The 15,994-nt window shown below is 34.9% G+C and overlaps 1 protein-coding gene across 1 annotated transcript in view; it reads right to left on the reverse strand.

Moving 5' to 3' along the window:
- The window catches only part of nek7 (NIMA-related kinase 7), a 126,723-nt gene that overhangs the window by 68,834 nt on the left and 41,895 nt on the right, over positions 1-15,994 (reverse strand). The window contains 1 exon segment of the mRNA NM_001003617.1: positions 6,177-6,308. Coding sequence (NP_001003617.1) covers positions 6,177-6,308 — 132 coding nt within the window.

Below are 15,994 nucleotides of genomic sequence, written 5' to 3' on the forward strand. Positions count from 1 at the left end.
GACAAGTAATTTAATTACAGTAACACATTTCCTTCTAATTACACCCAACACTGGTCATAATACCATTCAATATGCCAATAATTAAATGACAGTAACACTCTTAACAAAATATATCCCAGAATTAGGCATGGGACGATAACCGTCTTCAATGTATACAGCGGTTTGTAAAAGTCAAGGCTTTCAAACATTTTCTGCAATACCATTCCTAAGGTATGTGTATGATTTTTTAAACCTTTTTTTTTTTAGGACAACAGTATCTCCAGCAGAAAAGATATCCAAAAGATGCCGTTTTAAATTGTACAAAGAAAATTTTTTTGAAATAAATGAAGACCACAGAAGTCAATAATTCATTTGAATGATTTAGCCTGACTTGTTTACTGTAACAACACATTTCAAATGTTTCTTGAAATAATATATATTGTGTTCAAATGGGAAAACCATTTTTACCCAGAAATTTAAAATAGAACATATTTTAGAGCAGTAATTACAATACCGCGAAACCATGAAACCGTGATATTTTTATCCAAGGTTATCATACCGTCAGAATCTTATACCGGCCCATGCCTACAAAATGTCATTTGTGTTCTTTTAGTAAACGAATATCAACAATAATTCAAGCTTTAGAGCTGCAGAAATGTAATTTTTTTGCATATTGGACTGGAGGTCACTATCAACTTCGATTCCTACCAATTTTTTGGCGCAAAGTTCAAAGCTGTCAGTGTGAAATGTCCAGTTTGCCTAAGATTTCCATCTTTTGTGATTTGGATATTTTTTTTTATTTATGCAATATTTCCTGATGCAAATGTTGTGCAACCCTGATTGCATGACTGAGGAAAGCATTGCTTGCTTCACGACTAGTTTTCACTCTTCGGTTTGAAAGTTTTGGGTTGATTTTTAGGCCTTGAGATGTTCAGAATATTTTTGTTGGCTGTTTGCACTTTGTGCTTTATCATAATCGGGACAGACATGATCAAACCAGTGTTTTTACAAGATGCATCTAACATAGCATAGGATTACAAGCTTTTGATGTTGTAAAACAAGATTGTTTGTGCTGGTTTTGAAAAATCAGAGACAGTCAGATGGGTGTGGTGGTTTTTGTCTATTTAATGTTTAATTTTTTTATTTGATGATATTTATATTACTATAATTTGGCATTAATTGAATGAATGTTTAACCATTTTAATCTAATACAAATAAGTTAATATAAAAATTGATATGCTTGAATAATCATTACCACTTATTAAATATCAACATTAATAATTAAATTAAAAGAGAATTAGATGCTTAATTTATTATTTAATTACCGTTAAACTAATAAAGCCATTAATAACATAGACGCTGCATTAGAAACACCTTGCAGTAATTCGTTTTTTGAAATTTGATGCAAAGATGGTAAATACATACGTGAATACATACAAGCGTCCATATGTCTAAAAAATAAAAAAATAAAAAAAGGTACAAATTGTCAAGGATTTAAGATTATGATGATCTTGTGAAAAGGGTCCATTTTGCAGAATAATTTCATACTACTATTATCTACTATTTTAATTTTATTTAACAACTTTTTTTCAACATTTATGAAGACAATTTCTTAAGACACTTAAACTGATTGACAACAATTATTTTCCAACAATACACAGTTAAAGTCAGAATTGTTAGCCCCACTTTGAACTTATTTATTTATTTTTCAATATTTCTTAAATGATGTTTAACAGAGCAAGGAAACTTTCTCAGTATGTCTGATATTTTTTCCTCTGGAGAAAGTCTTATTTGTTTTGTTTTAGCTTAAATAAAAGCAGTTTTTAATTTTTTAAAAATCATTTAAGGTCAAAATTATTAGCCCCTTTAAGCTATATCTTTTTTTTTTTTTTTTTTTGATAGTCTACAGAACTTTAAACAATAACTTGCCTAATTACCCTATCCTGCCTAGTTAAGCCAGTTAAGTTTTTAAATGTCACTTTAAGCTGTTTAGAAGTGTCTTGAAAAATATCTAGTCAAATATTATTTACTGTCATCATGGCAAAGATTAAATAAATCAGTTATTAGAAATAAGTTAATCAAAACCATTATGTTTAGAAATGTGAAAAATGTTGAAAAATTCTTCTCTCCGTTAAACAGAAATTGGGGGAAAAATAAAAAAGAGAGCTAATAATTCGGGGGTTGGGGGGATTGGGGCAGTGACGCAGTACGTAGTGCTGTCGCCTCACAGCAAGAAGGTTTTGGGTCAAACCTCGGCTCAGTTGGTGTTTCTTTGTGAAGTTTGCATGTTCTCCCTGCCTTCGCGTGAGTTTCCTCCGGGTGCTCCGGTTTCCCCCACAGTCCAAAGACATGCTGTACAGGTGAATTGGGTAGGCTAAATTGTCCGTGGTGTATGAGTGTGTGTGTGGATGTTTCCCAGAGATGGGTTAAGGCTGGAAGGGCATCCGCTGCATAAAAACTTGCTGGATAAGTTGGCGGTTCATTCCGCTGTGGCGACCCCAGATTAATAAAGGGACTAAGCTGACAAGAAAATAAATGAATGAATAATAAAGGGGGCTAATAAATCTGACTTTTACTGTACATAGCAATATATAATATAGATTCAGTGTAGCAGAGAAAATGTAAATTCATATTTTGTAATATTCAGATATTTTGTATATCAACAATTACATAAGCCTAAGAAAAAAATGAAAAAGAAAATTAGTTATGCCAATATATACTAGGTTTGTATGTTTGCAAAATGCATTTTATGCAAAACATATGCAAAATGTTTTGTTTGATACACATTTACATTCATTTTTTTAACAAATCTAAAAGGTCATGTTTGACTCAAATTTATAGAATTAAGAGTTTACTTTTTATTATACATATACTGAGATTTATATGGATTATTATTTAGTCAAGTACCTAAATTACTTATTGAGTGACTAAGTTACTTTTCAGATGAAGTAATTCAGGTATAACTGTAATGATGTTTTAATAATTAATTACTGTTTGAAGTAACTTAATGCACACTTATGGCAATATTAATTGTGGGACATATTTATAGAAACACTGGAGGCAAAAAATATTTTTTCATACATTTCTCAATTGTGAGACAGGAAATTTTGTATTTTCATAAATAAAAAAAAAAGTATAATTTAGTCTAATGAAAAACACAAAATACACTTTTTTAGGGTTTCCTTTTTAACATGCATTTAAAAAGGCTTTTCTCAAAAGTTCTTCATTCTATTGCAACGACTCATAATTCTGCACTTTTAACAGCTTTTACACACTAAATTTCACAGTTTAAAGTCAGATTTATACTTCCGCGTCAAGCGCATGTGTAAGCACTGGTGCAGTTTTTGCACAGCCCTCTCCACGGCCCTCTCAGAAAATGTAGGTGCACGTCGCAATGAGGTGTAGTGCAAGCTCTATGATTGACCTGCTTGGTAGCTGTGACAAGTGTGGGTGGGACAGAGAGTCACACAAACTCATTGGAGCAAGTATTTACAAGTGTTGAGTCCTGTAAAGTACCTAGATGACCTTATGATTAAAGATGTTGTATGTCCGCCGGTTCCCTCTTCTAAATGAGCCAGTTTTAGTTACTTTACATTAAGGTAGCAATCAGGAAAAAAACAAAACACCCAGGAAGACAACACGAACAGCACGCAAACAAGTATAAACACATGACTAGGTGCAAGGCAGACGTCGTTGTTCACGCCGATCACTCAACACAGAAGTATAAATCTGCCTTTACACTGTATCTGTATTGAGGAGGTTTTTACTAAAAGATATTCATTCATTCATTCATTTTCTTTTCGGCTTAGTCCCTTGTTTCATCAGGGGTCGCCACAGCATAGTAACCGCCAACTTATCCAGCACATGTATAACACAGCAGATGTCCTTCCAGCTGCAACCCATCTCTGGGAAACATCCATACACACTCATTCACACTCACACACTATGGACAATTTAGCGTACCAAATTCACCTGTAGCGTATGTCTTTGGACTGTAGGGAGAACATGCAGACTCCACACAGAAACGCCAACTGACCCAGCCGAGGCTTAAACCAGCGACCTTCTTGCTGTGAGGTGACAGCCCTACCTACTGCACTACTGCGTCGCCTACCAAAGAATATTTCAAAATTTTCTCGATTATATACAATATTTTATTCAACAAAAAGTAGTGAGAATTGACCTTCTGCACTATTTTTTATTTATCTTTGTTTGCAGTATTTTATGAATTAAAGAGTGACAAAAAATGGTTCTTTTATTTTAATCCCTCTTTAAAACTATGACTCTAATATGTCAAAAGTATTTGACTTCATCCAATGTTATTTTTAGTATAGAAATGTATCCAAATTAGCACATATTTAAAGGAATAATGCATCATTTGCATACAATTTTATTATATTTTTTTGCAATTTTTAATAATTAATCAGTGGAAGTATGGTAATAACTATCAATTTTATTTAGCCCATTCACCTGCAGTGTCTTGCCTCAAGAGTACTGCTAACAGCCATTTTTTAATAGCATATATGAAATACTAAGTCTTTCTGGGCTCATCATTAGTGTTAATAAAGTCAGTGGTAGTGCTAGAGACGACCACTGTGGCGGAGGTATGCGTGTGTGTATGTGTGCGCTAGGAGAGAATAAGAGACAGTAAGAGGGCACCAATCTTCTAATCTAAAGCTTGCCAATTATTTCTTCCAGCACGTCTGCTTTGCGCTTTGCACATCCGGAGGAAGCTGTTGAGCTTTTTTTGTGTGAGCTAGATGTGTGTGTGTGTGTGTGTGTGTGTGTGTGTGTGTGTGTGTGTGTGTGTGTGTGTGTGTGTGTGTGTGTGTGTGTGTGTGTGTGTATATTTATGGCAGGAAAAAAAAAAGATTCAATTGTGATTATCAGCATAAGAGCCAATGAGATGCCTGTTTCTGTACAAACAAAATTTGCATGAATGTACTGAGGCCCGTTTTAACGCAAAACTCATTTTGGTGCTGTCCAATCAAGTCAACAAAAATAATGTTTTATCTCACGATACTTAGATTTTTGATATGCAAATTAATGACTCATTGTCCCCAAAAATGCTGATGTGTTTAGCCAACGATGTTGGATTGAAGTTGCTTAATTTGGAATTGCAAACTGTAGATGCGTTTAGAGATTGTGCATTTGCTCCAGTTGTGTTCCCCCAGAACTAAATTTATTAGTAAACATGTACTGTTATAATAGATTGCTAAATTCATTTTCATGCTTAATTATTTACTAAGACTAAATTACATAATCAAGAAGATACAGCATATACATTTGCAAAAATGATCACAACACAACTGAATAATTACATATTTATTAATTGAATAAAACTTCATTCAAACATATAATATTTCTGAAAATGTCTAAAGGCACTTTATGTAAAAAAAAAAAAAATCAGTTAGAAATAAAATATTTTTTCCACTAAAAATACAGTATATACTCAACTACAAAGCAATTAAATATAAAAATAAAGCCTTTATTCATTTATTGTATCATTATTTTAAATTTACATCTTTTAAGCATTTTAGTATTTAAACATACGGTCAATAGTTTCTAATTAGTTATTTTAATGAATCAGTTCAACTAAGTAAAAATGGGAAATGCTTTATAAACTAGCTGAAATAAAATGCTTCCTTTATATTTTATTTTAAACTGTTTAATTTATTGCTAATTATATTGCTATAATTGCAATTCAGAATACACTAGTTGAATAAATTGTTTAATATAAAGTAATAATAATGGTACTTCAGGATTTCTAAACCTTAAATGTGAATATCAAATTTTAGAAACACTGTTAAGATCAACAATTGTATCGGTTTGGGCAGTCTTTAAATAATAGACCATGAACTAACATCAACAGTTTCTTACTAACATCAAAGGTTACCAAATGATGTAAAACAAATGGCTCATTTTAATGTTGGTTAAGTATCATAAAATTTAAATATAATATAAATAATTCAAATTTTAGTTAGTTATGATAACCTGTAAAGGCAGACCAAGAATTCCCTGAAACAAAAATATCTTCTTTCCGAGTGAACAAATGGGGGCTCGACCGGGATCATTATAAGACAAGCAATATAGTTTTTTAATGTGTATGCCAATTTTGAGACATTTAGGCTTTTATTAGTAAAAAATAATTGTTTTAAAGTGTAGTCTTGCTGAATGACATTATGGGATGAATTTCTTACCTGTATTTTCTTCAAAGCAACTATAGTGTGGTCTAGAACGTACGTAGCTCGATAAACTTCGCTGAACTGTCCTCTTCCAATCTTCTTCTCAATGGCAAAGTTGGCTAAACTGTTATAGCCCATATCAATTTTCTGAAAACAAACAACAAAACAAAGCAAAATGCACATCAGACAGCTTTCATTTGCGCTTTTTCATTCAACGTGAACCTAAAATGAAAAAAACAAAACAAAACAAAAAAAAACACGTCTCCTCAAATCGGCCACTGCAAGCCAAACTTGTTATTGTTTTTCAGTGTATGCCAAGAGAAGGATGCAAACTCTTGAGGGCATCCTCGATAGGTGTCACTGGGGTGATATGTCAGGGCGAAAGAGTGTGGGAACGAATCAACATTAACCCTCCATGTTGAACAAAGCAAAGCGCAATATGAATCTTTGCTGTAGACTGTCTAGATGAATCAGGCGAGTGGTGACATCCCTATTTCTGAAGTGACTTATGCTGGACCAGTTAGTGACAAACCGCCCCAAGTGCTTTTCCAAGGAATTCGTGTGGTGTCTTGACACTTGCGCTCTAAAATTACATTTCCAAACAAAACCCAGAATTAGCCCCTCGGAGATGGTGTGAGCAAATAAATAAATTAATTAACACTATGACCTTTAGAGGCTTTTCCACTGCAAACTTTAATCCCACAAACGCTCTAGAAACTAGAGGTGACAGATTGAGGAGCGCAATGTCGTGCCGTGTTGAACTACCCTAAGATGCCCATAAGACGGCCTTGAGGGCGAATAATATTGTGAAGACAGGAAAGAGAGAAGAATTGTTAAATTTAAATTTCTAAAATGCTTGAGTCTAAATAAAGATAATGACACTGTTAGATGGGAAATGGAGGCTCGTCCGGGACCGTTTTAAGGCATTTTTCATGTACATGTCAAGTTTGAGACTTTCGGGTTTTTTCAGTTAAAAAAAATCTAAAATAAATGTTTTTAGAGTTTCTTTTTTAGTATAGTCTTCACACAAGGTAATTACAGAGGGATATTTGTGCATAATATACCTGATTATATACATCATTTTATTACTATTAATAAATATTTTGACCAAATGTTAAGAAATTTTAACCAAATGTTGAGATATTGGAAAATATTTGCATATTTAATTAAATAATGGTTGATTTGCATATTTATACACAGCATTTAAAAAAAATAAAAAAAAAAAATAATATATATATATATATATATATATATATATATATAATTTCTTTTGTATTAATAACTATTAGTTCACCGTTTAACCGTTCACCAGCAGTGTTTTGCATGAACATGGTTGCTATATATATATATAGTCAAATTTTATTTGTCTCTATATATATATATATATAGTAAAATATGTTTTATTTGAATAAAAAATATATATTTTATTTGTCGCTATATATATATATATATATATATATATATTTATATATATATACATATTAAAAGTTTAAGCATGGAACGCTTTTTCATATTTTGATTCCAAGTTAAGCTTCATGAAATGATCATCCATTAAGATATTCAGGCATAGCAACCAATACGAATGGCACCAGTGTTTTTTCAATACTACAATACTTGGACGATCTGTCAGATCCATCACCATTATTGTGTAAAACTGTCGGATACGTATATATAACAGGATGAACTGAAAGAAATGAGTTGGAGGAAGCACTGCTACTTGACTAGACGCCAGAGGGGTGGATGTAGATCAAGGGGCGACCAATTTAAGAATTTCATTGTTTTCTAACTTGACAGCTTTAAGGGGGGAAAAAAAGGTGTGAGCCAAAGAATTGCCCCATCCAATTAACACACCGAGGTAGCTTGTTTTTCCATGTGACAACACGCTCTCAGCCCCTTCTTCTAGGGACACATCTGGTGCAGCAGAAGCAGCGCTCGCTTTCTGCTACTGCAGCAAAGAGAGAAAGCTGGGTCTGACTAAATGAAACAATATTAAGCTAATAACCAAGACACCAGATATCCAGCAACTATTAGTTATTTTGTGTCAAATCCAGAGAAGCTGATGAACAAAACAATATATATCCTAAGAACAGTAACTGGAAAAAAGTTGGGTAAAGTAAAAACAACAGAATAGTCTGCGTACAGTATTTATTTGTAAATTAACGTAGCACTGTACCCATATACAACTCATGCTGTGTTAGCTATTAAAATGTATATATTTGAACAAAATATAACTGTATCTAATTATCAATATGGAAAAAATTAAGAGTCCACATGACATTTTTCTGGATTTAGGGTTTGTCAAAGTTAATATCCGTTTCATTGTTTAAATTACTAATAATTCATCTAGATAAAAAAAAATATGTTGCCATTTGTTTTTTTTTGACTCTTTGCATGAAATAACAAACATGATCTCAGACATTTATTTTCACTTTTAAACAGCACAATACCAACATTTAAAATTAGAAGTGTTACAGGGTATATGAAGTAATCCTAGAGGTAATTCCAATACTTTTTTTAAAAGATTCTCAGAATATTATAAGAGCTCATTGCCACGTCAAGTTTTAATCAGTATCAAATCTTAATAAACAGTTGTTAATAAACAATTGTGGTTAAATAAATCAATTGAGCACAATCATGCAACAGAACTCAGATAGGCTCAGAAGAAACAAAGCTTGAAAGGATAAATTACACTGTTGTTTTCAGCGACAGGCTTCATGTTTAAACTCGTCTATCTCCAACCAGGAGTACGCAAACTTACATTTTCCCATTTTGCTGTCTGTTTCGCACTATGGTTTGCCCACATGTGGAAAGTGTCACATCAACTTCCTGTGTTAGTGGCAAATTAAGTGACATCACCCAGACGGACACACCCTGGCCTGTACCAATCGCGTGGATCGAGCAAGCCATTATTAATATTAGGAGGAAAATAAGTATATTTAAGCTTTTATGAAGTCAAACACATTGGACAACTCTTGAACAAAAATTAAGACCTTGTAAAAACAAGATTAAGACATTTTAATACCTTTTAAGAGCCTTTATTTTCTCATAATTGATTTATCAACATTTAATACTTTAAGACACCCTGTATTAACAACTCAGTACTTAATTAAATAACCCTGGTTTTCAAATAACAACATATGAAAACAATTGGGTTGTATGAAACAATAAGGTTGTATTAGTTACTGTTAGTTAATGCATTTACTGACATAAACAAACAATACATCAGTATTTGACCATGTTAGTTCATGTTGACTCATGGTGCATTGATGCTAACAAGCAGGAATTTGGATGTTAATAATGCATTACTAAATGTTGAACCATGATTAATAAATGCTGTACAAGTATTGTTCATAATTAGTGCATGCTCGTAAACACATTTACTAATGAAACCCGATTGTAAAGTATAACCAAGATTTGTTATTTTGATCAGTTGATTGTATTTTACATATTAAAGAGGTCAAAACAGGCATGTGGTTCAACATGATAAAACAAGTAAAAATGTAATATAAATTTTAAAAGAAACATTTACTTGTTTATTTAAGCTACACCACAGGCGTCTTTAGTGGTTTTTAAATTAAAATTTTTTTAAAAAGGAGGCACTAAAGAAATTCCAAACCACATAAAACAATCATGAATTGCTTAGGAAATCGTTTTTTAAACATTTCCGCTTTCTTTATCATAGACATTTTTTATATATCACTGACCCATCAATGACACAAACGCATCTTGTAGATTTGGTCAGCAGCGGATGGTCCACAGAGGGCCAAGGCATTGCTTTCACTCCCCGCATGGTCGCTTGACAAATGTTAGCATGAGCCTCTAAAGCGGCATGACAAGCGCATGCTGAGAGCAAAGTCGAGCTAATGTGTTCTGGCATGCGGCTCGCTAATCACACATTTACATATGCAATGACCTACATTTGCATGTCAGCTCGCGCACTGTCCGGCCTGATTAACGACGGGCACCTCCCAGCGCCGGGGAGGCCGGCATAGCGGCGGGAGGAGGCCAGAGGGTGGCGGCTTTTTTGGCAGCCGAAGGGACGCACTGCCAGCCAGGATTAGGCCTGACGCGGCCTGAGCTCTAGACACTTCATTAGAGGTAATCTGTTTAGCAGTGGGCAGTGTATGTAAACTTCACAGGCCATTTGCGGCACCTTTCTGCCCCCTGGCCTCGCCTTCAAAGGGCAGCAGGGGCGCCCTGACTGACAGCTTGTCTCATCCGTGGCTTTGCGCTGTCACACAATTTAGAGCACTGAGCTGACACGAGATGAACCGCAGCAGCCGAGGATCTCCACGACCGCCGGGGTCACTCCACAGCGGCGTGACGTGGTTTGTACAGATTGCAGCTTGCAGGAGGGGCGAGAGCTCAAAGGGCTTGTTGCCGCTCTGCGGGGAGTGGAGAAAACAAAAATAACGTGCGGAGGTGGGGGCGAAAGGAGCCAAGAATACCTTGACTTGAGATGCTGGACAACTTTCACAAAGAAATGTCTGAAAAGTGGCTAATTTGTACAAATTCATACAATTTTATTCATTTGGAAATTTTAATTTTTTTTTAAAGGAGGTGTGTCTACAAACCCAACCCCAAAACCGATTTTCATTGGGGGATGAGTAAATTTTACAAAAATGTATGGAGGAGATGGCACAAATTTATACGAATTAGGCACTAAATCAAAAAGTTACAGAGTGCATTGTGATTGTACAGTAAAATTCACAGGATAATAGATTCATTGTCATTCGTAGTATAAATCAGTGGTCCTTAACCTTTTTATCACCTTTTATCACCTATTTATGGTGAAAATTACAATGCACTTCAGTGTTTGGGTGTTCTGTGTTTGTCTGAGATAATTATTTTTACCAAAACGTGTATATTCCATACAATCTAAAGCTGATTGGTAAATCAAAGACTTTTCAAAATAAAAGGTCGTTCAGACTCAGATAATAAATAAAACTGAATAATTGACGATTTCTTGTGCAGCCTGTTACCAATTGATCCACGGACCGGTACCAATTCGCGGCCCGCTGGCTAAGGACCACTGGTATAAATGTCACGTACAAATCAAGCCACATTCGGTACATTCTGAAAATTTTTGTGAAATGATGAAACATAAAAGCAGTGACAGCCAAACAGAGTCTATCATGCTTCAAGGGGTCATTCAATTCAATTTAATTCAACTCGTGTTTATTTCTATAGCGCTTTAACAAAGAAGATTGTGTGAAAGCAGCTTAACATAGAAGTTCTTGTAAACTGAAACGGTGTCAGTCCAGTTCAGTGGTTAAATTTTTAACTGCTGAAAGTCCAAACACTGAAGATGCGCAGCTCCACAAGTGCCAAACCAAGCAAGCCAGTGGTGACAGTGGCAAGGAATAAACATTACCAATTGACGAAAGTGAAGGGGAAAAAATAAAAAAAACTTTGAGAGAAACCAGGCTCAGTTGGGTGTGACCATTTCTCCTCTGGCCAAACTTCCTGTGCAGAGCTGCAGTCTTTGGTCATGCACTGAGCAATGAAAATTCTTCTGATCTTTTGGCATTAAAGTGGTCATTCTACTATGTTAACAACTTCTAAGTTTCAAAACTCCTACCTTTCTCTGGTCTTAAAAACAGTTAAAGTGATGGCTTGCTAAAAAAATGAAAATTTGCGTACTCTTTACTCACCCTCAAGTGGTTCCAACCCTCCTAAGTTTCTTGTGATGAGCACTTAACATATTTTGAAAGTAGCTGAAAACAAAAGTTTTACAAATACTATAGTACTATATACTATATTACTAACATACCTTATTTTGTGTTTGACAGAAGAAAGGAAATCGTAAAGATTTGAAACAATTAAACTGAGTAAACGATGGCAGAATATTATTTTTGGGGTCCAAATAAATTAAAGCCAATAAGGCAAAATAACGCTGAATGTGACTAAGTGGCTAAATGCGTTGGCTAAAGATCATCAGCACCTGGTTCTACATCATGAACTGTTATACCCTCTGATTTTCACCAAAATAAGTAAAATAAAAAAACAAGACTGACAGGTCATTGGAGTAATAGATTTGAAGTGATAGATTTAGAAACTAAGCGACAGATTTTGACTGATGCTTCAAAGACAACAAGATGATGTGCAGTATCAACGTGTGAAATGTCTATGCATTGCATTCATTCTGATCCCAACAATAAAGGCTCCAATATACTTCAATTAAGTCCTTTTTGGTTTTTCATTTGAGGTGAAAAAAAAGTTTTAAAAGGTTGAGTGATGGTGTATGGTTTTCAAACACTAAATATGCCCACACTGCAGTAGGCAGGGGTGTAAATGGCTGAACCCTGTGGAATGAGAAACAGATTTTAGAAATTGCACATCGAAGAAGGTGGAGTTTCAGAACACACGCACTAATTGAGTAATCATCACAGACTAAAGGCTGATTTATACTTCTGCGTCAAGTGATCAGCATGACCCACGGCACCTGCTTTGCACGTAGTCGTGTATTTATACTTCTGCGTGATGCTTGTGTTGCTCTGCAATAACACTTCCAAAACTCTAGCTAGCAGTAGTTTTTTATGTTCCTCTGTGTCAAGTTTTTTCGAGGGTTTTTTGCTTTTTCTGAACCCTACAAGTAGCTCAAATTCACTCAGCGGCGGAAACTGATGGATGTGCAACAACTTTAATCCTAAGGTAAACACAAAACAAAAGTTCCATCTGAAGCCCCTCCACTGGACTCAACACTTGTAAACAATCAAGCTTGCGGCTTTCAGCACCGCCCACACTCGACAGCGCCACTCGCTGACCAATCACAGGGTCCCACTTGATATTAAGTGTCCTTAACTACTATGTACTTGCATCAAAAAAATAAATACAATGTACTTACTGTGTTTATAATGTATTTGAGAACACTTGTGGCGCTTTTGAGTTGGGATAGAGGTTGGGTTATGGACAGGTTTGGTGGCATGGGTAGGTTTAAGGGTGGGTTAAGGTGTAAGGGATGTTCAACAGTGTATTTACAAATGTAATTACAAAAGTTAAGTACACATGTAATTACATACATGTTATTAATCAAGCATAAGTACACAGTAAAAATATGTATTTACCCAATAAGTACATTGTAACAAATTATTAACTCCTGTGTAAGTACATATTAGTCAAGGCCACTTAATATAAAGTGGGACCAATCACAGAGCTTGGGTTACACATCATAGTGACATGTAGTTACATTTTTTGCAAAGTGAGCGTCACCGTTGGCCACAGCGAGAGCTTTCGCGATGTGCTGATTATACTGGATCCAATGTTAATGTTTCACCACACGTGTGAGTAACTCTTTTTACTGCATGGTTACTATTTTTTGTATTTTAGTATGGATAATTTTCGTATTCATGTGTTTTTAATTTAATTCACAAAAGTGTCTTGCACATACATACAGAAGTTTATGTTAAAGCACAGCTGTCCTTTGAAACTTACAACATTTTTGTATATGCAAACTCTAGGCCAATCAAACCAGTGAGCATTTACATCCAAATATAGTCCACAGGTGTCAAATCCAGTTTCTGGAGGGCCGCAGATTTGCACAGTTTAGCTCAAACTAGAGATGTGCGATATGGCAAAAAAATTAATCACGATAATTTTATTCATATCAGTCGATATCAATAATTATCACAATAAAAATCTTTATATCTATCAATTTTATAGGATTTTTAGCATGCCAATCACTCAGTTTTGGATGAACTGAACTTCTTTTAATGGTGAGTATGGAGAATTTAGTTTGAAATATATTTTATTAATGATTACTTGATGATCTATTGATTGTCAATAACCCTTTACTCGATAGACCTTATCGATGACTAATTAAGCATGGACATTTAAAGGTTTAGTTATGCTTTGCGCTGTGAGACACGCGTCCACACATATAATCCGTTGTGTGCAGTTTACCTTACTTATGGAGTCACCCTCTTGACATCGCAAATTGCGGGACACATGTTATGCGCAAATCTTGGTTATATCTGCAGGTGTTTTAACCAATTTTTTCTGAAAGACTGGTACGAATAGTCCTATGCAGACTCTCTTTTTATAAATCGGGCAAATGTGGGGAGCCTCTTCATTCACTCAACGAGTTTCTGAGCTCTCTCTTCCTTCAGACCGAGTTTATTCTTCCGAGGCAACCTAAAATACTATCAGTGCTGCGAATAATGTGTAAAGACTGTCCAGCTTATGTTGCTCAAACCGCGCTTCGTTAATGAATTAAACTGAAAAAGTGAAAACAGTTTAATGGATTGTTTTGGCGCTAAAGCATATTCTATAGCAGACTTGTTTTCACCTCAGATGTTATACTATAGCCGAAGTGCTTCACCTCAGATGCTATTTGTTCCTCTTGTTTATGTTGTAGATAACTGGCCTACAAAAAATACATTAGAAATAAAGTAACACATTACACATAACGAAATTTGTTGCATAAAGATATATTTTTAAAGAAAAATATATAGTGTATATAACGTATTTTTTATTCGTGCCGGTCTTAAACAACTGCGGGTGGATGATGCTTCGCTCCATGGAAAATAATTAATGATCCACTATTGTTGTAAACATTTGTCATACATTTACTGCATTTTAAATATGTCATTATTTTAAAGATTATGTCTTGAGCATCTGATTTCTCCTCTGTGATTATGTCCTTTAAAAAAAGCTGGTCATTTTACCATCGATGAGGGCCAATAGTGCTATTACAGATTTCAAAGAAAATACTTTTATAATAAAAAAAGTAAACAAACTTGACAACAAAACATCCTATCAATGTCGTAAAAAATGTCCCTAAATAATGCAGCTTGTAGTTGTAGACAGCAAGCATCAAGTGTTCATTGAGATGTGTTTGAGACTGTGTTGCCTGACATATCTTTCGTCTTTTCTTTTTCTTTTCTTTTCGTCGAAAGCACGGCTTTCGAAGATGATGATATGAAACTGCTGGGTAGTTGCGCTGGTTTGCTAACACTTGTTTGGGTCTGTAATTTTATTAGCATCTTTATAAAGGTGTGCACGCTACTTTCATTCTTGCATGACAGTGCACCACGCCAAAATTTATCCCGCCATGGCTACATTACAGCTTTCCATTCAAAACATTCAATCGTGTTTTTTAATAGGTGATAATCGCACCAAAACGTTTTAAAAGGTAAGTGAATTATAACAGCGCAAACTTTTTAGTAACCGTAGTAGAGCTGTGTGTTAATTGTTTAACCCTTTAAGGTTACGCGCCCACTCTGACTGACTGGCTGACTGACAAGTGCGTGATGTGTGAAGCCAACAAACATGACAAATAGCTGTTTCACTTTACTTCAGGACGCATTAATACGGCTCTGTAGGTCTATTGGAGACATTCACAAATATTCCTAGCAAATCTAATAAATGTTGGAGACATACTTGTTACATAAACACACTAAATCGCACTTCTGCAGCGTTTATCCGAGAGCGCACAAGAAGATCTGCGCTTGAGTATTGCATGCTCGTAGGCAATTACATAAATGCGCTCACGAAATTTGTCAATGAAATAACACCAGGTAGTTGGTAGATCTGTGTAAAAAAAAAGCCTGCCACCACAGGTGGAAAAAATCCTAGAGAAAACACTGGGTGTGATTGTTTTAAAAGATGAAACGGGTTTGTGGTGTTGTCTGCTTTTGATGGCACGAATCATCTGCAGTTTGCAATGCACGTTACTCTGTTTTATGTTGATTTACAAAAAACTAAGTAGCCTAGCTTCAGACTACTGAAGTTAAGTGACGTTTCTTGTCAACAATGTCGGTAACTGACATTTTTTTTCTTTTTTTTTTTTTTTTACTCCTCCAAGTGCAACTAACACTGTATGGCTGTAAACT

The sequence above is a fragment of the Danio rerio genome, chromosome 22 (assembly GCF_052040795.2).
Source record: "Danio rerio strain M-AB ecotype USA chromosome 22, GRCz13ab, whole genome shotgun sequence".
Taxonomy (NCBI): domain Eukaryota; kingdom Metazoa; phylum Chordata; class Actinopteri; order Cypriniformes; family Danionidae; genus Danio; species Danio rerio.